The sequence below is a fragment of the Sus scrofa genome, chromosome 13 (assembly GCF_000003025.6).
Source record: "Sus scrofa isolate TJ Tabasco breed Duroc chromosome 13, Sscrofa11.1, whole genome shotgun sequence".
Taxonomy (NCBI): domain Eukaryota; kingdom Metazoa; phylum Chordata; class Mammalia; order Artiodactyla; family Suidae; genus Sus; species Sus scrofa.
In genome coordinates this window covers 109119121-109143197 of record NC_010455.5, presented here as the reverse complement: position 1 = coordinate 109143197, position 24077 = coordinate 109119121, and the positions used below count along the sequence as shown (strand labels likewise).

The 24077-nt window shown below is 42.2% G+C and overlaps 1 protein-coding gene across 2 annotated transcripts in view; it reads left to right on the top strand.

The window, feature by feature from the left end:
• SLC7A14 (solute carrier family 7 member 14) overlaps positions 1-24077 on the top strand; it is a 123252-nt gene that overhangs the window by 88515 nt on the left and 10660 nt on the right. For both annotated transcript variants that reach the window (XM_021068226.1, NM_001243461.1), the window contains 5 exons: positions 1046-1282; positions 4005-4222; positions 11165-11311; positions 13844-14052; positions 15949-16826. In XM_021068226.1, the coding sequence (XP_020923885.1) occupies positions 1046-1282; positions 4005-4222; positions 11165-11311; positions 13844-14052; positions 15949-16826 (1689 nt within the window). The remainder of the gene's footprint in view (positions 1-1045; positions 1283-4004; positions 4223-11164; positions 11312-13843; positions 14053-15948; positions 16827-24077) is intronic.

The following is a 24077-nucleotide window of genomic DNA, read 5'->3' as shown; positions in this document are numbered from 1 at the left end:
CCTCATCTTCCATCTTCTGTGCCCAATTAATTCCTCCATATACTTTGAAACCAGCTAATGTACATGGCTCATCTTTGTTCTCTTTGTTCTGTACACCTTTGCATTACTGAGCTCTTGTGCACTAATTTCCTGGTATAGATCCCTTTGAGGGCAGGGCCATGCCCCACTTGTCTTTTTTTATTTCCAGAACTTGGAACCCAATCAAGCACATAGTAGGCACTCTAAAAGTGCTCATTAGGAGTTCCCTTTGTGGCTCAGCAGTTAACAAACCCAACTAGGCTCCATGAGGATGTGAGTTCGATCCCTGGCCTCACTCAGTGGGTTAAGGATCTGGCATTGCCATGAGCTGTAGTGTTGGTTACAGATGCAGCTCAGATTCCCCGAAGCTGTGGCTGTGGCTATGGCCACAGCTGTGGCTCGGATTCAACTCCTAGCCTGGGAACTTCCATATGCCTCAAGTGAGGCCCTTAAAAAGACAAAAAAAAAAAAGTGCTCATTAAATTATCTTTTGCATGTGCTAAATTTCCTAGTTAATAACTAGTCATTTATTCTTATTAGCATTTTTATTAACTCCCCACCACCACCAAATATAGCACAGGATTTTCAAGAATTGCTTGAAGTATCACTGTCAAATGAGGAACACCTTCTGTAAGATGTGAAAACAACAGAGAAGAACGCTAGCATAATCTAACCCTATTGCCACCAACTGTGGGGTCATAATGAGTTCGACCCATGTTCACTCAGGATAACTGACACCTAGGGAACAATGACAGAGACACATACAATAAATGGGAGTTTTTCTAATAAAGAAGGTCAGTTTCTGATAGTTCCTTAGAATTAGTTTTAGTGTTCAGGTTAAAAAGTTTTTCAGAAGTGAAACTGGAAAACATTAGAACTGGCTTTGAGTTGATTCATATACATAAAACTTTGCATATTTGTTCTAAAACCTCAGAGATTTCCAGCATTTTCTACCCAAGACAGTTAACCACCAAGAGATTAGCTCATCTCCTGAAATCCACCATCCATGTGTGTGTGTCCCATGCAGGCGTCTGCTATGCAGAGTTTGGCGTCCGCGTCCCCAAGACCACGGGATCAGCCTACACCTACAGCTACGTCACTGTCGGGGAGTTTGTAGCATTTTTCATTGGCTGGAACCTGATCCTGGAGTACCTGATTGGCACTGCAGCTGGTGCCAGCGCTCTGAGCAGCATGTTTGACTCACTGGCCAACCATACCATCAGCCGCTGGATGGTGGACAGCGTGGGAACCCTCAATGGCCTAGGTGAGACTGCCACAGCCTCTAACCCCAACATGAATGCTTGCTGAGCCAAATAAACGGGTTCCTCTTTCAGGATGCAATTTGGCATCCAGGGCCTTAAATACCTCTTTTTTGGCCAAGTAATTCCCCCGGGATAAACCTATCTTAAGGAAAACATTCTAATTTCTGTAAAAGTTTTATATGAAAAAATGTTCATCACAGCCTTACTTATAATAGCAAAAAATCAGAAACAGCTTAAATACTCTACGATGGAGCAATGATTAAGTAAACTATGGCAGAGTGTTCTAGACCTAGCAATTAAAGGATGACCAGGAAGACTATTTTAATTAATATGGAATATGTTTTTGATGTAATGCCACATCACAAAGGATACATATTGTACATGCATCATGTTAATAACTATATAAAAATAAAAACAAGATTTCCCATTATGGCTTGGTGGGTTAAGAACCCAACCTAGGAGTTCCCGTCGTGGCACAGTGGTTAATGAATCCAACTAGGAACCATGAGGTTGCAGGTTGGATCCCTGGCCTTGTTCAGTGGGTTGAGGATCTGGTGTTGCCATAAGCTGTGGTGTAGGTTGCAGACATGGCTTGGATCCCGCATTGCTATGGCTCTGGTGTAGGCTGATGGCCACGGCTCCAATTAGACCCCTAGCCTTGGAATCTCCACATGCTGCGGGAGCAGCCCTAGAAAATGCAAAAAGACCAAAAAAAAAAAAAAAAAACCAACCTAGTGTCTGTCCGTGAAGATGAGGATTCATTTCAATTCCTTGCCTCACTCAGTAGGTTAAGGATCCAGCATTGCTACAAGCTGTGGTGTAGGTCTAGATGCAGCCTGGATCCAGCGTTGCTGTGGCTTCGGCAAGGCCGGCAGCTGCAGCTCCAATGTGACCCTTAGCCCAGGAACTTCCATATGCTGCAGGTACGGCTGTAAAAAGAAAAATCTTAAAAATAAAACTAATGCAGGAAAAAGAACTGTAAGGAATTTATCTGATGGTTTCCTCAGAAGATTTTTTTAATTTTTCATAAATAAGCATACAATAACTTTTATGTGGGGGGTTATAATTTATTTCACTTTCTTTTTCACATTTAGTGTATTTATTTACTGTGTGACAGGTAGCATTCTAAGCATTTAACACACATGACTGTTTTTAATTCTCATGATGAAACAGATTATTATTATTATTACCTACCACAGATGAAGAAACTGAGGCTCAGAGTTATTCAATGGCTTGTGCAAGGTCACACAGCCTGAAGGTGATGGAGTTGGGATTTGAACCCAAGCACTTGGGCTCCATTTAAATACAACAGTGATGAATCAACTGAATGCTACAGAGAATTAATGATAATTGTCATATTTATTATGTGCTCTTTAGAAGCATACAATAATTTTTAAATGAGAAAAAAAAATTTTTTTTTTTTTTGCTTTTTAGGGCCACACCCATGGCATATGGAAGTTCCCAGACAAGGGGTCCAATCGGAACTACAGCTGCCAGCCTCCACCACAGCCTCAGCAATGCAGGATCTGAGCCGCGTCTGCCACCTACACCACAGCTCATGGTAATGCCAGATCCTTAATCCACTGAGCGAGGCTGAGGATCCAACCCGCAACTTCATGGTTCATAGTCTGATTCGTTTCCGCTGCACCATGACAGAAACTCCAGAAAAAATATTTTTAAAAGAAATAAATGGATGGCTAACCAAAATGAGTGAATACTAAATAATCAGAACAAAAATCTTGAGACTTCAGGCTCTGTGCTCACTTACCACCCACTTTCCATCCTGATGTCTGACTTACATTGACGAGAAACAGTAATTGAGGAAGCTTTGGGGACTTGCTCCAGAACTTCCAGGGACTAATTCAGTGGCCATTTGCAAGTCATTTGACCTTGGTGGCCCTATCTCAAAAGAATTGACCAAAATGCTGAGTACCCAGGTACCATGAGAAGGTAAAAATGAAGACCACATCTTCTCAGTATACTGATTTCATAGAATTTTAGTCTGAAAAAGTCCTCCAAATCAGGTAACCCAACAGGTTCACTTTATAGATGAGGTCCAGAGAAAGGAGGGATTTGCCCAAGGCCACATAGTTATCAGCAAGACTGAAGCTGAAAATCAGGAGCCTAAATGCCAAGGCAGTGCTATTTCCATTCCATAGAGGGCAGGAGTCCACCAGCCAACAGACAAGACCAAACAGGCAGGCTGTGTTTGGTCCATTTTCTCTGCAACCGTATTCGCACAAATGGAGAGAACACCCTTCTTCCAGTAATTTTCAAAGACACATATATTTTAATTTGCTAATAAAAAGAAGACTACTAGAATGAAATGGAAAATTTATGGACTATAAAGTAAATAGTAACCAAATAAAATAGTTCAAATAACATATTATATCCATATATACACCTGAATGTCCTTGGACAATCATGATTTCAGATGTTCCATGCCATGGTTCCATAGGCACTGTTATAACTGTGATATCATGTATCTTAATTTTTGGTCCAGGATAATATCAGGTCATTTCACCTAAATATCACAATCTTCCCATTTGCAAAGAGACACCTGTGGACCACAGTGGAGACACATGCATGTGTGCACACACACAGAGTTCCTTCTCATTCCACCAAAAATGGACCACCCTTCTCCAAACTGAGTGCAGAGGCAGTGGAATGGGCCTGGGAGTTTTTCTCCCCTAGACAATAGTAACTCATGTCTTTCCCCTCTAGGGAAAGGAGAACAATCGTACCCAGACCTTCTGGCACTGGTGATCGCAATCATCGTCACTGTCATTGTCGCACTGGGGGTGAAAAATTCCGTGGGCTTCAACAATGTACTCAACGTGCTGAACCTGGCGGTGTGGGTGTTCATCATGATTGCAGGCTTCTTCTTCATCAATGGGAAATACTGGGCTGAGGGCCGGTTCTTGCCCCACGGCTGGTCAGGGGTGAGTTCATTCCTAAATCTGAGTGTACCTGTCGTATGCTCTGCCTTCCACCCTGTGAGAAGTCTGAGACATGCTCTCAAGAAAATGCAGCTTGTTTCATAACCTTAATGACACTCTCTTTATCTCCTTTTATCTGAATTGAATTAGAATGTTCTGAAGAAGTGGTTCTTTTTTATTTGTTGTTTCACAAAGATTTCCTGAAATCATATTTTATACAGATAACAATAATAGATTTCAAGTTTTGGTCACCTGCAATATGCATAAAACTATGCTAAGTGCTCTATATGTAGTATCTCATTTAATCTCCCTAATTACCTTGCAAGGATGACATTTATATTCTGGTCTTACAGATGAAAAAAACTCATGTTCACAGAAGTCAAATGACTTGCTATTTAGCACAGTGTAAATACGCAAGTCAGGACCCAAAGCTTTGTCTGAAACCAAAGCTTATACCTGAAAAGCTCAGTCCTATGGAATCTCTCTATAACCTATTCAGAGGGACAAGACAGTCCATAAATAGACAAGGCAGGAAAGAAGGCGAGGACAGTAGGCAGGTGAGAAAGGGATGAGTGTTGCCTGGGTATGGAACTATAAAAATAAAGTTTTTAAATCTAATCCCAATGTTTGACCCAAGGTAGAGAGTCCCACTGGGGTTGGAGAGCAACTAAGCAGGCCCAGTGAATGCTGGTTATAGATCCCTTTCCAGTGGCACGATTCACAGAACAGAAGCCCTCCTGGTATGGTCTGGGGGTTGACAAGAGAGTGAACTGGACCAAAAGGACATTTTCAGACCTCATCCCCGTGATCTGGTTTATACTAAAGAAAGATGGAAAGGTCTGAGTGGCAAACCCTTTATACTGACAAGTACAAGTTCTAAGTCACACCTGGGTTCTTTCTCTAGTATAACTAAAAAATGCTTTTGGAGTTTATTGGTAAAACTCACCAGCCTATTTTTTTTTTTTTTTAACTAGTAGAACATAAATCAGAGCATTTTGAGCTAGAAGGGATCTTAGAGGGCACCTGGTCCCATCCCCCCATTTAACAGGTGAAGAAATTTAACAGGCCAAGAGAGGCAAACCTTCCCAGGACCAGAGGCAGAAGCAAATCCAAGATTCCACCAGTTTTACTTTTGTAATTTTTGCTTAGATTGGTTTTCCTCCAAGAGGTCCAGGAACCAGAAATCACTCTTACAGAAGACTCAAAAAATACATTATAAATATTATATATTTATAAATTATATATATAAATATTATATATTTATAATGTATACAAATAACTTCTGTGAATTTTAAACCATGCCATGCTGCTCAATGCACAGAAATAAGCAAGGAAGCAATTTAAGTCAAGATTTCTAGTCTTCTGCTTATCAGTAAGAATTCCGCAGAACTACAAAGTTCGTCCCTCCTCCTTGAAATGAGTAAATCCTGAAACTGATTAAAATCAGAAGAAGAGACAAAGAAACATTGTTGACCCCATTCTGGACTCCCAAGTCTATATTTTCTTATGATACAAATCGTTCCTTTCCTATTAAATAAGAAAAACAACAAATTATAACAAAGAAAGAATGTTTTCCCAAAACTCAACTGCATTTTCATCACAGCACATGAAAATATTCTCCCCATTTTCTAACAATGTAAGAAATTACTGGGTCATGGACTTACTGTAAGACTTTGGCCAACAGTTAAATTTCTGTGCTTTCAGGTTTTCCCATCTATCAAGTGGTGAAACAAATTGCACCAAATGTTTGCAAAATAGGATAAAATCTTAAATGTTTCTCTGTGTACACTGTGCAGTTATTAGCAATAGTGGCAATCATGACAGGAGGAAGGAGCTATAATTTATCCACTACCTGCTGGGTGTGCTGGTGTTGTGCTCTATGAACATTATCTCACTCTTATAACAAAACATGAAAGCAAGTCCTTCTATCCCTAACTTGCAGGCAGAGAACACAAGGCTCAGAGAGATTGGTTAACTTGCCTGAAGTCACTTAGCTAGTCAGTGCCAGGACTGAAATTCCTGCCCAGGTGTGTGTGGCTCCAAAGCCCCTTCCACTACACTGAGTGCCTTGTGTATAATGACCTCTCCCTTCCGAGACTTTTAAAAAAAAAGTAATTAAAATCTGACATGTTAAGGATAACCTGACCCCCTTGCTGTACAGTTGGAAAATAAAAAAATTAAAAAAAAAAAATCTGACATGTTACATTTCATTTCCTTTAAGCCTTTCTAAAGTCTCAGGGCTGGGAGGAGTATTAACATAGTCAAGCCAGCCCAGGCCAAATGTGCACTGTTTATAAGACATCATATTAAAGCAATTTGTAAACTTCTCTTAATTACTCAGATCTTTTTAATTTTCATACTTTCCTAGCAGCTTATCTAAATGGTACACGGCGTAGTCTAGGCCCCATGTGAAGATTGGAAAGAGTTAATATCCTCTGTTGAATACCCTTTGTCCATACTGAGGAAGACGAACAAGTCCTCAGCCTTTCCTGTTGTGCTTTGTTCTGGGGTCTTTATTCTCTTTAGGGGTCTCCTCTCCCCCTCAGGGGCTCCAAATTCTTCCTCAGTCAGGAGCTGCCTCGTCAAGGAAGAAGCTAAGTAAGCCAGCTTTAGGGGCTCCCCACTAAACCCAACCCAGGTTCCCACCAGCTTCTATAGCAAGAAAAGAAAATCGGATTACAGGCATATTTTAAAAAGGTGGGGGGGGATGCCATCCCTGACACTTTTTCCTTATGACACTCTTTCACATACACTTTTCATTTAATCTTCACCACACCCCTGCAAGACAAATGCAGTAATCTCCACGTTACATTGAAACAACTTAAGTTTAGAGAAGTTAAGATCACAGATCTAGATTGTAATAGAGTTGACATCCAATTCCAGTCCTGGATGAGCCATAGCCCATATTTCCTCCACCACCCTCATGTTTGGATGCTTGGGACCAACTATCTTTTTCTACAGTTTTGATTACTGACCTCACTCCAACCCAAATCTACAGTAGGCTTGTCATTACAAAAAAAAAAAAAGCTTGACTGGGATTTTGGATTTATCACTGCAAACCCATTCTCCCTGCAGGAAATTAAAATGTGTGCTAGTTTCTGTAACTAAAAACATCATCTGAGCACAAAGGACAGCCCAGTGTGAGGATGATGCTGACTCATTCTCTCTGCTATTTGCCCGGGCTTGGATTTCTGCATCGTACACGTCCTTCCCAGCCAACTGCCTAGACCTGTTCTTGCTCAACTTTGGTTTCAGGTCACTTTTCCAGTTCCACAAGGTCACTTTGAATAAAGATGCTATTTTTTAAGGTCTGAAACCTTCTCATGAGCATGTCATCCACCAAGTGAATAAACATATGCTCTACTCTGTTATCTAACAATCCTCAACAAAATCAAGTTGCCTCCTTAGCAGCTGCATGAACTTCTTCACTCCTGAAGGAAAACCTAACCCCTATTGGTCAGGTGACTAGTCAGAGTCCCAATCTACTTTATTTATTCTTCAGTCTCTTGAGGTAGGAGGCGATGAAGGAAGCTATTGTGGAGGGAATGGTTTATACCATTACATGACTTGAAACAATTCTCAAGGACCCTGAAAGGGTTAATGGTCAATCTATCCTCTGGCCATGGACCCCTCAGAAGCCTATTCTTTCCCTGCTTCAACTACTTCCTTCCAAAGAAAACAGCTTAAGGAATAGTTTACTCACTTACAGGTTCTGGGTCAAATGCTGCTTTGGTCTTGAAGAGTTTAAGAACAACAAACATTTTTCCCCTATATCAAGTAACTTCTGGCCCTCAGCTGAACCCCCTGCTTCCATCTGCAATTCCTCAGTCCCTGAACATTGTTGGATGCGTGTTCACTGCATGTTATTTGTTCCTGATGCTATCTTATGGTTTCTCTTTAACCAAATAAGACACTCTACCAGCACAAACAGCTCCCAGGAAAATGGTTCAGGGCAAGTATTTGTGCAGAATGCTGACAGATTCCAAACAAAAGTTGTTTTCCATGTCTCCACATTTGAATCCATTTGTTGGGACCCATTAGCACATTCCATTGTCCCTGTGGACAGATTTCTAATAGATATGGAGCATAAGGATATTTGGAAATGCTGTTAAAGTTGGAGTTTTGTCTTGTTACCTTGGGAGAGGATTATATAAAGGTGCCTAATTATCTCCTAGGCTTCTGGCAGACTCACCAAGGCAGAATATGGAGAGCCATCTCATCCTAACACCTCTCAAATATCAGCAAGGCACAGGGCAGCTTTTAGGGATCCTAGATGCTAAGGAGCAGACAACCAATGACATTCTTTTGACAACTAATTGAGCAGCCAGACTTCTAGCAACTGAGGCATATACTGATTCCCCACAAAGCTCTGTAGAGGGAAGGACCAACCTGGATTGACTAGCAGAGCAGTTACACTAAGTGGACTCTGGAAAAGAATTTCCATGTATGTCATCAAATTAAAAAGTCATTACTGTGTTTTATTTGCATAAAACATTAAGGAAAGTTAAGATAAAATACCAATGAACCAAGAAACAGATACACATGCACACACACACCAGTTTTATTCACAGATGCTCACCCCTATGCACCACACACTCTTTCATGCATGAAAGTGTCCTAATCATAAATACCAGGGGCCAGATCTGGAAAGCAGTTTTAGTGGTTATTTGGGTAGAAACACACCCATACACAGTTTCATTTCTTTTGTACTTACCACATGAAAACAAGCGCATTTCCAAACCTATGAACGCCCATGTACAATGAGGTGAGATCTGTTTAATATCCTTGTCTGGAGACCAAAGATAGTTTCCAAGCCCTGAAATGAAGGACTTCATTGGAGTGAAACTGGGAATTATCTCCTCTGGTGAGAAGTGCTTCTTTGAGAAGATCTTTCTACCTGAGCTACTAGAACAGATCAGGAGTTCTTAAGGTGGTTTTTGTTTTGTTTTGTGCTGTGGACTCTTTGGTAGTCTGGTGAAACTGATGGACTCCTCTGAATTGTGTTTATATCATGTATAAATTGTGTTTACAAATGAATAACCTAATTACATAGGAAATTGAAAAAATCAATTACAGTTGACCTGAGAACAACACAAGTTTGAACGGAGAAGTTCCACTTAAGTAGTAAATATTACAGTGCTACATTGGTCAGTGGTTGGTTGAGGATACAGAGGAGCCATGGATACAGAGAGTCACTATAAGTTATACTTTAATTTTCCACTGTGCTGGGGTGAGCACCCCTAACCTCCACATCATGCAAGGGTCAACTGTATATTGAAATATAGTTACAAAAATATTTTTAGAATGTGATATAACAAAGTGCTTCTTTATTGTGCTTTAAATATTAATATCTATGTCCAATAATGGTCATAAATTGGAAGCAGCATGCGCACAAGAGATATTTCAAGATCTCTACAACAACTAATATGTGGGAAAATATCTTATTGCTATTGATTACAAAGTCACAGGTACTATTAGTTTGTCACCTACACTCATAATTGAAAGAAATGATGACATTCAGTAAGAAGTTAATGAAAATAAAGACATTTTTTACTCAGGAAAATTCTCAGGACCCTCCCCTCCTGCCAAATTACATAAGCATCAGAATAAGAACCCCCAATTGGAGAACTTAAACAGTAGAATCCTAATGGGAGAGACTGTAGAAGAGATGAACTCACTTTACAGATGAGCAAAGGCTGCTTTGGAAAACTTGAGACCATCTTCCACTTTGCAATGTACCTTGCAGGTTCTAGTCCTGCGTATTTCCTCTTTTACTTCTTGAGAAGTCAGTGGGAAAGGTAAGAGTAAAAATTTAGGGACAGGTATCTGCTTGGCACATGTTTAGAATTTCATCACTTATAAGCTAAACATGGAGGGAAAAAAACAGTCCAGTACACAATAAGCCTCACTCCCAGATCCGTGGCTAGAGCTTTCATGTTGCCAAATCCTTTTACCCCATAAACACAAGTCCAGGAAAATCTCTCCCAACTTCCCCTAAAAGGATATCCCCGAGCATTCAAAGAGGTACATTTCTTACCTTCAGCTGATAATGAGAATATTAAGATGGGAAAACAAAATTTAAACTTCAATAGATTCTCTGGAAGAAAGTCACACATTCCCCAATGGAAGATTTTTTCTGACATTTTGAATCATCAAGCCCCAACCACCCTTAGAATCACATAGGTGTCTGTCAGGCAGACATCCAGCAGATGTCACTGGTCACCACCTCCCCAGCTTCATACCGCCTCACTCCTCATCCCTTCCCCTACCTTGTTGCCCAACCAGGCCCCTCAAACCCCCCAAAGGAGCAGAAAAGTCAAACTATCTCTACCTATCTTCCCATGGAAGACAATAGACTATTTGAAGATCTGAAAACCTTTTATATAATTTCAGATCTGAAAGTTGCCCTGGAGGTGATTTATCAGGGTCACTAATGGTAATCTGGGCAGGACTGTATGTGCAAAAGCATCTGAGCTCCCTACACTAACCACCAGAAGTGCCCACCCATGTCTCTGTGTAGCTACAAGTACCTCTGCATATTTCCAAACATTTCCTAAGAATAGTCACACAGCCCCTGATCGTGGCTGAAAACCACTGAATGAAAATGAAACACAAAAAAGTTAATGAGTTTCCAAGACATAGGGATAGCCAATTTATTATCTATAACCCCAATTATTTTCAAAAATGATTTGAGTGGGTTGAATGATCTAGTTTTTACTTGAGTATAATTATCCTTACCCTTAATTTTACACATGAGGGAATTGCCCGGTGTCACACAGCTAGAAAGCAGAGATTAGAACTCAAGCGTTTAGCACAAGTTCCACCATGTTATCCCCTCTACCACTCAGTGATGTCTGCTGGGCATTGGGCAATTGCGGGGGCCATATGCCAGGCCCCAGTGCTGCCCTGACACTCTGGGTGTGACAAATGTCTTCATCCCTACAGGTGCTGCAAGGAGCAGCCACATGTTTCTATGCTTTCATTGGCTTTGACATCATTGCCACCACTGGAGAGGAAGCCAAGAATCCCAACACATCCATCCCCTATGCAATCACTGCCTCCTTGATCATCTGCCTAACAGCATATGTATCCGTAAGTACCAAATGCTTAGGGGACCCACCACATGGCCTTTTCATATGTGACCTTAAGACGTGGCTCTGGGACTGGGTTTCCTTCTGCCAGGAAGGAATCCTTTCCTTATGCCTTCTTCATGTTTGTACACTTTGTTTCATGTTTCTCCCTCTTTTTACACTGGCCCAAACTCACCGCACCCACCAAAGACAAGAAGAAAATCAGGGCACCAAACTGGAGACAGGAGAAGGCCCAAGCCCTCACTTCAGCCATGGCCCCCAACCCTGCTTCACCCTATGCACAGGCTTTTGGTGTCTGCTGCTGCCCAGAGGATAGTGTACAGGGAGTGGGCTGCCGTCCAAGGAGCTCAGATCATAGGCTGGCAGTAACGGGTGGGTGTGCAAGCAGAGGCATTGTGGGCCTCTCTGTGCACCCTCCTCAATGCTCTTCTGTCTTCTGGGAGCTTCCCGGCAGCAAAGAGGCAAGGCTCTCCCAGAGTAGGGAAAGAGAATACATCATCCTCTAGAAATGCTTTTCCCTTAAATCTGAGGGTGGAGAGGCAAAGACAGGAGACGGCAATTTCTTTCCACTATTGCTCCCTCTTTTTACACTGGCTCAAGTTTGCTCCTTCAGGTTTCCTTCCCAAGGGAAGTCCTCAGAATGAAGCCTTCAGGCTTTCTCCTCAAGAACACTCCTCACACTTCTGATGTGTCATCTCTCAGCTCTCATCCCAGAATTTCTATCACAGAAATAGTTCAGCTACATCTAACATCTCCTGAGCCCCTGGCAATGGAGAGAACCAGCTGATAAGCCAACAGGTGTGTGGTTACACAATCCTCCCAAGTCCTGATGGTCCCACTCACTTCAATCACCACGATTAGAAAGAGCTGGCCTCTGAGGTAATCCCCATCAGCCCTGCTATTCCTGCTGCCATAGCATGTGGCAAGAACCTCCACCCCTCAACCCCCGCCAAAAAAGAAACAACATCTTTAGCCACAACCTGAAGAAGCCAGGCCAATTGATCATTAAGGCAAACCGCAAAATAAGATTGCCCTGGAAGCCAAAGGAAAACATGAGAGCAGCATTGGATATGGTTTGCCCACCCAAATGCTTATGGTGGGGTCAGCTATCACCTCCCTTATGCACACACATGCAACTGACTTCATCTTAACCAACCTTAATAATCACTGCAGACAGAATGTTCAGGAACAACTGGTGGGGGAAGGGGAGTGTGGCGGGCAGGGGGAGCAGTAGAAACACTGTGCTCTGCATTCCCCCTCCTGTTCCTCCTTCACACTTCCCCTTCCTCCAGGAGCCAACTGTTATAGCACACACAATGAAATCATTAATCACAGTTCCTTCCTTAGAATAGTGATTTATAGACTACAGAGTACTTCTATGCAACTACCAAATTTTTACACATCCTAATGTGGCTTCGAGACTCACAGAGAATTGCCATGAGAATCAATCCCACTCTCTTCCAGTCTACCCCACCGTATCCCCAGAGAAGATGTTACAAGTAGTGATGTTGCTGGGAAAGAGTCCCTTTTAAATGCACGGGCCCTAACCATGCATGGGGGGTTGTCTGGTCTTGTGTTGGTCAGCAGGCTGCCATTCTACCACCAAGAGAAAAGCCAAACTGCTGGGCTACAGTAATTCATCCTGTTGTCCTCCCTATTGGCCCATGGATTCATTGGAAGATGTTGGCTCCTGAGAAATAAGCAAAAAAAAAAAAGTGATCTAGAAGTGAACCACTCTCCTTTTCAGGCTCTGGACTCCCTTCCTAATGCCAGGATTGGCAGGGGGTCCCTGGCCTTATGACTGCTACCTCCAACGTCTGGGACCAATTATGAAGGAAGGGATGTTAGAGCAGATCAATGACATATGAAGAGAAATAAATCCAGGTTAAGCAAAGCCGTAGTGGTCTTATAGCCCAGAGTAGCACTGGATTCCATCCTGATGCCGTAGTTTATTTCTTGGCCTGCCTGGTTCCTAGGACTGAGTGACAGAGAGGAAATGGAAATATGAATCCTGTCAGTTAATTGGCTGTGGATCTCCTATGCACTTACTTGTAGAGCTTTGATCTTTGGTCTCTGAGGTAAGAAGTAGTACAGTTGTGACCCTGCAGGACCCTGAAAATATTTAAAAAATGAGGGTCCTGTCCATGTGGGAAAGGTGCTAATGGTCCCTGCCAGGCCTTGGCTCCAGTGCCTTTGGGTGCAGCTCCTTCCATCTGATAATATCTGGCCTTCATTGAACTATCAGTGTAGTTCTGCTTTCATGGAGCTGCAGTATCTACTCCTCAGATATGAAAGGGTCACAGAGAGATTAGAGATGATCTGGTCCAGTCCATTAAATTCGCATGTGGGGAGAAAATACCGAGACCAAGAGCTCCGGAAGCCAAATAACTAGTATAAAATCAAGGCACATGCTAAGAAGTGGCAAATCCAAGCTCCCATGCAGGACCAGACCTCTTTCCTCTCCTACGGAACCTCCACCTATGCTTCAGACAGACCCCTCTACCTCCAGCCATGTTTCCTCTTGTTTTAACAGGTGAGCATGATCTTAACTCTGATGGTGCCATATGATGCCATCGACACAGAATCCCCGCTCATGGAGATGTTTGTGGCTCGTGGATTCTATGCCGCAAAATTCGTAGTGGCCATCGGGTCCGTTGCAGGACTGACAGTCAGCTTGCTGGGCTCCCTCTTCCCAATGCCGAGGGTCATTTATGCCATGGCTGGTGATGGGCTCCTTTTCAGGTAAGTGTTATGCTCTTTGGCATTTATTCTATTCTTCCACACCTGCCCAGGGAGACTGTCACCTACTGTCAGCCTGATTGTAGTTTTGATGCAAGTGCCTGTCACACAGACTATGGAACTTGCCACATATCTTGGCAAAAAATATGAGTAAAAATAGTGTAGGTCCTAAAACAGCCCCTCAGTTTGATTGTGGATCTATCAGTCTAGCACAAACTGGTATGTTCCCACCAATTCCTCCTTCCCCTCTTATTTGACATTCTGTGCTCCTTTGTAAAGATGATGGGTGCCAAAATGCTACACTGAGTGGCCAGAAGGAAAAATCCATCTCAAGGGCATCTTGGGTTTGCCCTCACATTGAAACCTGATAACTGCCCCTCTGAAGTTGAAAACATTCAAAGTTACAATTAAAGAAAAGACTCTCTGAACAGAACCTAATAGGAGCAACAATTGTTACCACTTATTGAATATTTGTGTACCCCAGATATACAGTATCCCATTTATTTGTCACAATAACTCTATTTTACAGAAAAGTACCCTAGATGAATATATTCAAAAAGGTTAAAAAAACAGAAACAAAGATAAAAGCAAAACCTTGCTCCCAAATCCCCCAGCTGCTGGGTGAGGGGGTTAGGACTTGAACCCAGGACTATCTGACCCCAACAACCAGACTTTTAACCACACCAATGTACTGACACTTCCAGCCCCCTAAGGTGGCCATGAAGTGGCCTATCTTCCCATGATAGAAATGGGATGTAGCCCCATCTCTTGGTTCCTAGTGCCCACTGTGTGAGGGCCTTACAGAGAAGGTATACTTCAAGTGCACAGAACAAGAAGTAAACTGCCAAGAATCTCTCAGGGATGCAGAGGGATCCAGCTCAGGAACTTTTATCTCTACCATCATCTGTCATCTTCAGCACCAGTTCTTCTGCATACCCCCTGAAGTAACCACTAGGTCAGAGCTGTGATCCTGGGGAAGTGGGACAGATCAAGAAGAGGTTGATCATGGTGGAGTATGACAGCTTCATATATCCAAAAGGCCTTTCTGCTATCAAAGAAAACCAAGAGGAAAGATACTGGAGCTCCAAGCACAGTTTAGACTCTTGTGTGAATCATGGAAATACAGGGGGAAATCGAAGAGGAGGGAGGAGGGAGTGCCAAGAGAAGAGAGGAGGAGGGCAGGAAGTTACCTAAGCCCTCAGAAACTTTTAAGAGAAGCCCCTGCCATTCAACCATCTTGCTGGTCTTCTCTATCTTCTCCAGTTAGTAACTGGCCAGATTTAGCCTTCATGTATGAGTACTTGTTCTTAATGACTATGTTATTTTGCCAAATAAGTCTCTGTACTTTTGTTATAGAGCAAGTGTTTCTCAAGCTTTGGCGTAAGTCTTCTGGGTTTTTTTTTTTTTTAAAGCATAATTTGTTGGGTCCCACTCCCACAGAGTCTGATATAGTAGGTCTCAGGCTGAAACCTGAAAATTCGTATTTCTTACAAGCTCCAAGGTGATGCCAGTGCTGCTGATCCATGGACCACACTTTGGGTAACACAGGTGTGAAGGACCCCCAAGCAGGTGTGTGACTTCTTCAACTATGCCTTCCTCAACGCAATGTCTGGGCTTCAATTGAGATTTCTGAAAACCTCCTAGATTCAGTAAGCCCATCACACCACATAATGAAGTAGGAACTTTATAATAAAGAAGTCTGCTTCAAATCCAAGGAATTAAAGTAAATTCTGTTTAAATTACATTCCAGGAATCAAGCCCTGGGGTAGGAACAGCAGCTGGATTTAAAGCAATGAATCCAGAAGTACACTGGAGAAGCAGGACCAGGAGGTGTTAAGTCAGGTTGAATCAATCACCAAGTGCAGCTCACCACTAACCCTCTGTTGCCCCTCCCTCCAGGTTCCTGGCTCATGTGAGCTCCTACACAGAGACCCCAGTGGTGGCCTGCATCGTGTCAGGGTTCCTGGCAGCTCTCCTCTCCCTATTAGTCAGCCTGAGAGACCTGATCGAGATGATGTCCATCGGCACCCTCCTTGCCTACACCTTAGTCTCTGTCTGCGTCTTGCTCCTTCGATACCAGCCAGAGAGTGACATTGATGGGTTTGTCAAGTTCTTGTCTGAGGAGCACACAAAGAAGAAGGAGGGGATTCTGGCTGACTGTGAAAAGGAAGTTTGTTCTCCTGTGAGTGAAGGGGAAGAGTTTTCCGGCCCAGCCACCAACACATGTGGGGCCAAGAACTTACCATCCTTGGGTGACAATGAGATGCTCATAGGGAAATCAGACAAGTCAACCTACAATGTCAACCACCCAAACTATGGCACCGTGGACATGACCACAGGCATAGAAGCTGATGAATCTGAAAACATTTATCTCATCAAGTTAAAGAAGCTGATTGGGCCCCGTTACTACACCATGAGGATCCGGCTGGGCCTTCCAGGCAAGATGGATCGGCCCACAGCAGCTACAGGGCACACGGTGACCATCTGTGTGCTCCTGCTCTTCATCCTCATGTTCATCTTCTGCTCCTTCATTATCTTTGGTTCCGACTACATTTCGGAGCAGAGCTGGTGGGCCATCCTTCTGGTCATTCTAATGGTGCTGCTGATCAGTGCCCTGGTATTTGTGATCCTACAGCAGCCAGAGAACCCCAAGAAGCTGCCCTATATGGCTCCCTGCCTCCCCTTTGTGCCTGCCTTTGCCATGCTGGTGAACATCTATCTCATGCTAAAGCTCTCCACCATCACCTGGATCCGGTTTGCGGTCTGGTGCTTTGTGGGTAAGCAACTTCCTTTGGAGCCTTGGGAGGTCCCTTATTAAGGCCTTGTCCAGGATTATCCCAAAACTACTTCCTAGCTGGACTCAGCATCCCCAATCCAAGAGAAATCTGGCTGGTTGTTTCTGTGGATTCTTGCTTTCTGCTTTAGGGTCAAAAGAGCCAACTGTGCCCATTCTGCCTGTTAAGATCTTGGTTGGTGATTCTGAAGAATGATACTGATCAGTCCCTCACTTCATTGAATACTATTACTGGACGTTCTTGTGGATAATTAGTACCATAGAAAGTCCATTTAAAATGAATCCACATTTTTAAAATGACAAAAATTACATATAAAAGCAAGGGTGGGAAAGGTTGAGTGGAATTCTTAAAAACTAAAAATTATGAAACTAAAAAATTATTAAAAATTTTATTTATCTTATATTTGACAAAATTAAAATAGCAATCATGCCATATTTTTAAAGAAGCAAAGTATAAATTAAGCATAGGTTTTTGGCACAATTTTTTAGACAAAAGTGTATCATGACACAATTTAACAGCCCTCACTATTTAATGACTTTTGTAAAATATTCAAGAGTTTTTCATTCTTTCCCAAGGTCTTTCTTAACCCTTTAATATTCCAATCATTCTCTTGGGAAGTACCCATCACACATCATCCCATTGATTTTCTCTTGTTCTGTCAACAACTAATAGGACTCTGTCAGGTCCTTGATGTCCACAGCTTTGAGTGAAGTACCACTTCTCTCTCTAAACTCACTTTCATTGCTTCAGGATGTCCTGTATCTTTCCCAAGATTTCTAGTTTTCCTTTAGGACCAATTTATATTATATTCACATTAAATATTTATCCTCTATGACTGTCACTGATGTTTATGAAATGGCTGGTGATTGGTGCTCATGACACCTTGAGAGGGATGTTTAAGTGAAAACTAATTTTAAAGTTACTATTTTTCTATTTCCTATACAACTTGGTAACCCTGGGGTCTCTGGCAACAAATACTTAGCTAAGAAGGATCCTTAGAGTGCTTTAAGGAATAGGAAAGTAAAGAATAAGTAACCCCATCTTAAGGAGGGGAAAGACAGATACATGGGGAAGGCATCATAGAGACTCACTGAGTTGTAGCCCATCCACTCCTCCAGGTCAGGGATATGGGTTCAACTTGGTGCCTTCTGTACCCAGAACACAGTCTGTGCTTAATAAATACCGCCCTATGATTATAAAGCACTCCAGATGAGAAAAAAAGAAACTTCCGATCAGAATAGCTGGAAAGGACTTTGAGAAGGCAGCATCTGAACTGGGCCTGTAAGACAGGATTCAGATAGTGGGAAGCAGGGGAAAACAGTACTCAAAGGAAAGGGCATATGTCTCCCAGCAGATTCCTCACCTCTGAGGCCAGCCTCTGCCTTCCTGGAAGCACTGTGTACCCATTTCTCACTACCCGAAGCCTCATCCTTTGTTAGACTTCAGGGATCTCTTGAGAGGACCCCACTGACTTATAAAAATTCTAAGCATTTATGTGATTTATTCACAAATATCTCTTTTCTGTTTAAACATTTTTCTACTGGAACAAGAAGCTAAGCAATGAACAAATGCTACCATCAATAGAAATGACTGAAGTCAGTAGAAATATTAGAGTCACGTATTTCTCAATTGAATGAAGGCATAGACGCAAATACACGTGAATTTACTCATTTTTTCCTGGGTTATTCAAGCCAGAAGAAGCCTTCAACATCTAATACAATGTTCCCCAGAGTGTAGTGACCATTCCACTGCTAATATTTGGACTGATTTTAGCAAGTATATGAATGAATTATTTAATATTATATAGTTATTATTTACTTTCACTTATTCACATGAATCTGATTATTTTTAAATTTTAAAAGTGAGTCAAATTAAGGAAATACATTAGTACTAATACATGTGCCATATGATTCAAAGTAATAATTAACACATACAACATTTGTCACATTTCAGTCATCATTCCAGGGGCTCTATTTATATTAACTTAGTTAATCCTCACAACCACCTCCATTTTACAGATAAGGAAACTGAGGCACTTGACTGAGGTCAGATAGTTAGAATTTGCAAAGCCAAATTAGAACTGGTGGTGTGGGTCCAGAGTCCATGATCATAGTCACCCTACTAAAAATACAGTATATAAATCTAAATAAATATAAAGTTTGAGAAATACTGACATGGTCCACCACTTCCCCACTTCTCCCTCAATTTTATAGGAAGTAAACTGAACCTCCAAGAAGTTAAATAACATGCTCGAAGTCAAAAGGAGTAATAGGAACTTATTCACAGAGTTATTACTATACTTTAGAAATCTCCATGCTTAGATCTGGGGCTCCTACCTCCCCACCCGAGTGCCTCTGAGCAACTTTATTTGCTCAGAATGTTTGATATGTGGCCTGTACAGATTAACACATAACATCAGAGCTGGCTTCATGGGTAGATGATCTGTGGAGTCACACTGGGCCCCACACTTGGTTTAATGCTCTGGTGCTGTCTTCTTCGATTCTTAACAATTTTCTAACAAGAGGGTCCATGGTTTCATTTTGCACTGGAACCCACCAATTATGTACTTGGTCCTACATAATATCCATGTTTCTGGAGCACCAGAGGAGTTTTGCAAAAGCAGGGTGGTGGCAGGGGCAATTGCCCTTGGAGTCAGACAGCACCAAGTTGAAATCATAGCCACTTCCTTGTGACCTTGGAAAGTTCAGTTAACTCCTTGGGGCCTCAGTTTACTCATCTGTAAAACTGCAGATAATTCTAACCTTGATCTGGTTGCTGAAAATGTCAGGAAAAGTAATAAGAACTATTTCTTTCTTGACTTCCTTTTAAAACTCTAAAATGATTCATTGTTCCCCAGACTAGCTATCACATGCTAAAGTACAACGTGAACCTGTTCTGACTCAGGTTGCCCTTCTAGTTATCAGGCAGAAGACAACTCCCAGAGAGCCTTTTGTAATCTTGCTGATAGCACAAATTTCACACTGGCTCTAGAAACTGAGACTCCTTGGCATGGGAGGATGCCACCCTGCAGCCTGGGCTGGCCAGACAGAGGGCACTTGAGTCTGTACTTCAGTAAGCACACAGCTGCTAGACACTAACTGCTTTGGTATCATGATCTTTGAAAGCTGGTACATGAGTAAACTTCACCTAGAACAAAGATTTGCAACCCTGAATACACTCAGAATCACCTGAGTCACTTCCGAAAAATTCTATGCCCAGGATCCCCCCCAAAGAGATGCTCTGATTCAGTTGGTCTCATAAGGCCAAGCACGCAGTATTTTTAAAGCTCCCTTTTGTAATTTGAAAGTATAGCCAGGTTTCAATGATCTAGAACAGTGGTTCTCAAAGTGTGGTCCCAGACCAGCAGTATCAGTATTTTGTGGATACTAGTTTGAAATGCCAATTTCAGACCCCACCCCAGACCAACAGACAGAATCAGAACCTCTGAGGGCAATTTACCAAGCCCTCCAGGTAATTCTGATGCATGCTCAAATTTGAGAACCACTGATTTAACGAAAAGAAGATATTAGCATACTGTAAACCAGCTATGATGGAAAAAAATAAAAATCATTTAAAAAATATATTAGCAAGCAAGGCAGGTAATTTAATTATAAGCTCCATATTTTTGCATATATAAAATATATCCATCCCACAACCCTAAATTGGTTTATAAAATCTTTAATAGCCTTACAGAATAAATATCCCATCTCTAAATTCTGAGCCTCAAAAAAATGTCACATTATTCTTCTTAATCTCTCAATTCATAACACAAGTTTCCTGGGGAGAACAGTAGAGAGATTTCTAAATGGAGCTTCTTATGAAACATCAGCCACTTTTTTAAAATATTTACATGGTTAGGCTGAGTCATAACTTGATAATCTTCTTAGACACATTTTTTTGCCCAACCTTCTCTAAATGAATCTTAATTACAGCATTTTAAAACAATGTTTTGCTACATTCGACCTTCAGAAGAGCACAATTCATAGCATGAAACAAGGTACAGTCCCCACAAGATTACCCAGCACTTGTTTCTTTCCCTTTAGACAAGAGAAATAGAAAACAGCAAATGTTTAAAAATCCCAACAAAAGGAGCACAAAGCAGACTTAATTTCCCTTTTCTCATAGATGATGCAGTTTTGTAAAAGATACCTCAAGGGGTTGGGCAGTATCTCAGAGAATATGAAACCAGCTGGAACCAGTGAGAACACTGTTCGATGGTATTTTCCAGGCATCTGTCAGGTCTACTGGTCCCTGTGCACCTTTATTGTAAATTAATCACGTCAAAGGCACCCTTACTCTGGGGACTGTCAAGTGTTCATTTGGAATTTTTGCAGTTCCTCTGAGGAAAACTTAATTCTTATCTATAGCTTTAGAGAATAGATAGGACTTGTGATCTGGGAATGGCCCTCATAAATCCTATACTAAACCATAAATACCCCCAAAGAGAAGATGCTATACACCTTTGCCTGAGCTCTCATCTGAAATCCTATTGGAAACTAATCCAAAGCAGCCACTGTGATGAAGGGAAGAGGAAGGAGAGAAGGGGGCCATGAATTGGGACCAGAGAGGGCACCAAGATAAATTCCTGATGGTATGTCCTGTAAATAAGTTTGAAATTCTCCTTTGAAAAGATGAGAAAACAACTGACAGCTTCAACATCAAATCATGCCCAGAAGAGCAACTAAAATCACAGAGGTCAGGATGAGGAGGCAACAGGGCCAGGGTGATTCCAAGAAGAAGAGAGGGTGCAAATAAATCCTGCAACACCTGAGGCTGCCTGCTGGCAAAGGTGCTGGGCTGCACAGGGAAAGGCCTCAGGAGAAGGAGGCAGTTGAGAATGAAGGCGGAGGGGACCAGTGCAGGGCACCCAAAACAGACACCGCCACCACAGTGAAAGGGCAGGTGATAGGCTTCTCTCCCTCAGCCTTACATTTGTGAGATTCATCCACATGTGCCTGTAGTTTCCGTTTGTTTGTTCTCCTTGCCATCGAGTGTTCCACTGTGTTGATATATCACAATCGATTTCTCTGTTCTAGTGTCCATGGACATTGAGCATGCTTCCAGTCTGGGGTTGTTACAAGCAGGACTGCTACAAACATTCTTGTACATGTTTTTGGTGAACACATGGACACATTTCCCTTGGGCTTCTGCTGAGTTAGAGATGGAATTGCTGACTTGGATTACTGAGCATTTTAATATTCCTTAACAAGACTGCATTCTGTCTCATAGCCATTGCACTCCTCAAATAAAATAAGGGTCCCCAGCTCCATTTTGCAAATGGGAAACTGAGGCCTAAAGAACATGACTTGATGTTAGATCAGCTGCAGGGCCAGGAGAGATGCTCCCCTGGTCCCCATTTCATCCTGAGCCTGCTCTTCCTGGCCACACCATATTAAACAAACCTTACTGTTATTATAATCAAAAGGGCTTGTGGTGGTATTTTAAAAATAATCAGTAAAGTGGGAGTTGGTGGGGACTGTGCTGGATGTGAGGCCACCTTCTCATTACCATCCAGTCTTCATGTATGCATTAGCAAGTGTATGTTTTGGAAAGTTGATCCCAGAGTAGTAAAAATGAAAACGGTCTGGGCATAACAAAGCACCTTAGTTATCTGCAGCGGGCAGGGCTTCCTGATGGAAAGTGCACCCCAGGAAGAGGCAGCTCCACCCAGCCTGAGGTCAGGTGACCCACCTCCTCTGCCCCAAGAGCCCTGAGCATGGAGCTGCATGCAGTAGACAGGAAGCTCCTAGGGGACTCCAGAGGTCAGGCACCTGCTTCACAACCTTAGCTTGTTCCTACAGACTTGGAAATCTCTCTAGTCCCAGGTCACCCACTCTCTTCTCAGAGTTGAGTTTTTGTTCTAGGATTTCTCCCACATGATCCAGAGGACCCTCTCGCCCTACCTCTACCCCTCTCACTTGTAGGGTTGGGAGTCATTTGTTTAATATGCTTAGGATGGACCAACACAAGTGGAATAAGTAGGTGTTTCCCCAGCTGATTCTGAGGTGCCCCAGCATCCTGAAGGCAGCCAGGCATCCCCAAACCCTCCCTGGAGGCCCCTGGATAGTATGGGAGCAACCCTCCACTTAGATTCAAGAGATGAAAGCTCCAGTACCATTTCCATCACTGACATATTGCTTAGTTCTTAACTTCTCTGGGATGATGGATGAGAAAGGGCATTTGTTATAAAGGGGTTTCCAATCACAAGGTGTTATATTACATAAAGAAAGTCCATTCAATTGCTAAAGGCATGATTCTTCATCTTGTCTAGTTCCCATCTGGGAACTTTTGTCTGGAAAAGAAGCCAGAGCCTCCCTTTGAATGCTTCCCATCGGTGCTAACAGCCTCTCAAGGGACTCATTCCATTACTGAGCACCCAGTAAAGCTATAGATGCTATTAAAATATTGAAACACTTCTGTGCCTACTACTAACTAGGTGCTGCCTGAGCCCCCCTTCCCCCATCATCCACCAACTAAAAAATTCCCTTCCCCCGTGATCCATGAACTAAATAATTAACTCCAGCCCAGCAGAGAGGCCTCCAAGACCCTGCTGTAGTGCAAAAGCTGATGTGCTTCTGATTTTTAACATCTCATCTGCCTTTCATTTATTCACATATCAGATGTGAAGCTACAAAGCAGTAGATCTCAGTTTTTATGGAACAAGAGAATTAAATAAGTCCAAATGGAATAAATCATATTATTTATCCATTAGCCATCTTACTCTTGAGGCTTGGTTCCAAATGACTTCTGGCTTATGCCAAAAGCAAATCCACTCTCAAAAGATAAAACTTTGCCATCTGTAAGGGTTTACAAGCAAGTATGATGCCAATCTCAGCAACAACCTAAATAACAGGACACAAAGGCTATTTCACGCAATGACAGCATCACTGGAATAAGTATATAGCCTAGAAAAGCAGCCTAGAAAAGTGAAGAGTTTATCCCCATATATATAATAATTAGGGAAATTTTAATGCTCCTGGATATCAAATGATATTAGTTTACAGATGTGATAATGGACTAAGTCTTTTAAAGGAGTTTATTTTACAGATACCTACTAAAACATTTACAGATGAAACAGGATGAAACGGGTTTTTTTTTTTTTTTTTTCAAAATAATCTAAAGAGAAAGAGGCAGGGGGTGGGTATCAGAAGGGAAGGGGTTAATGATGAGTATGCGGGCTTCTTTATTACCATTGTCTCCACTCCTACATGTTTTAAATTCTTCAAAAGTAAA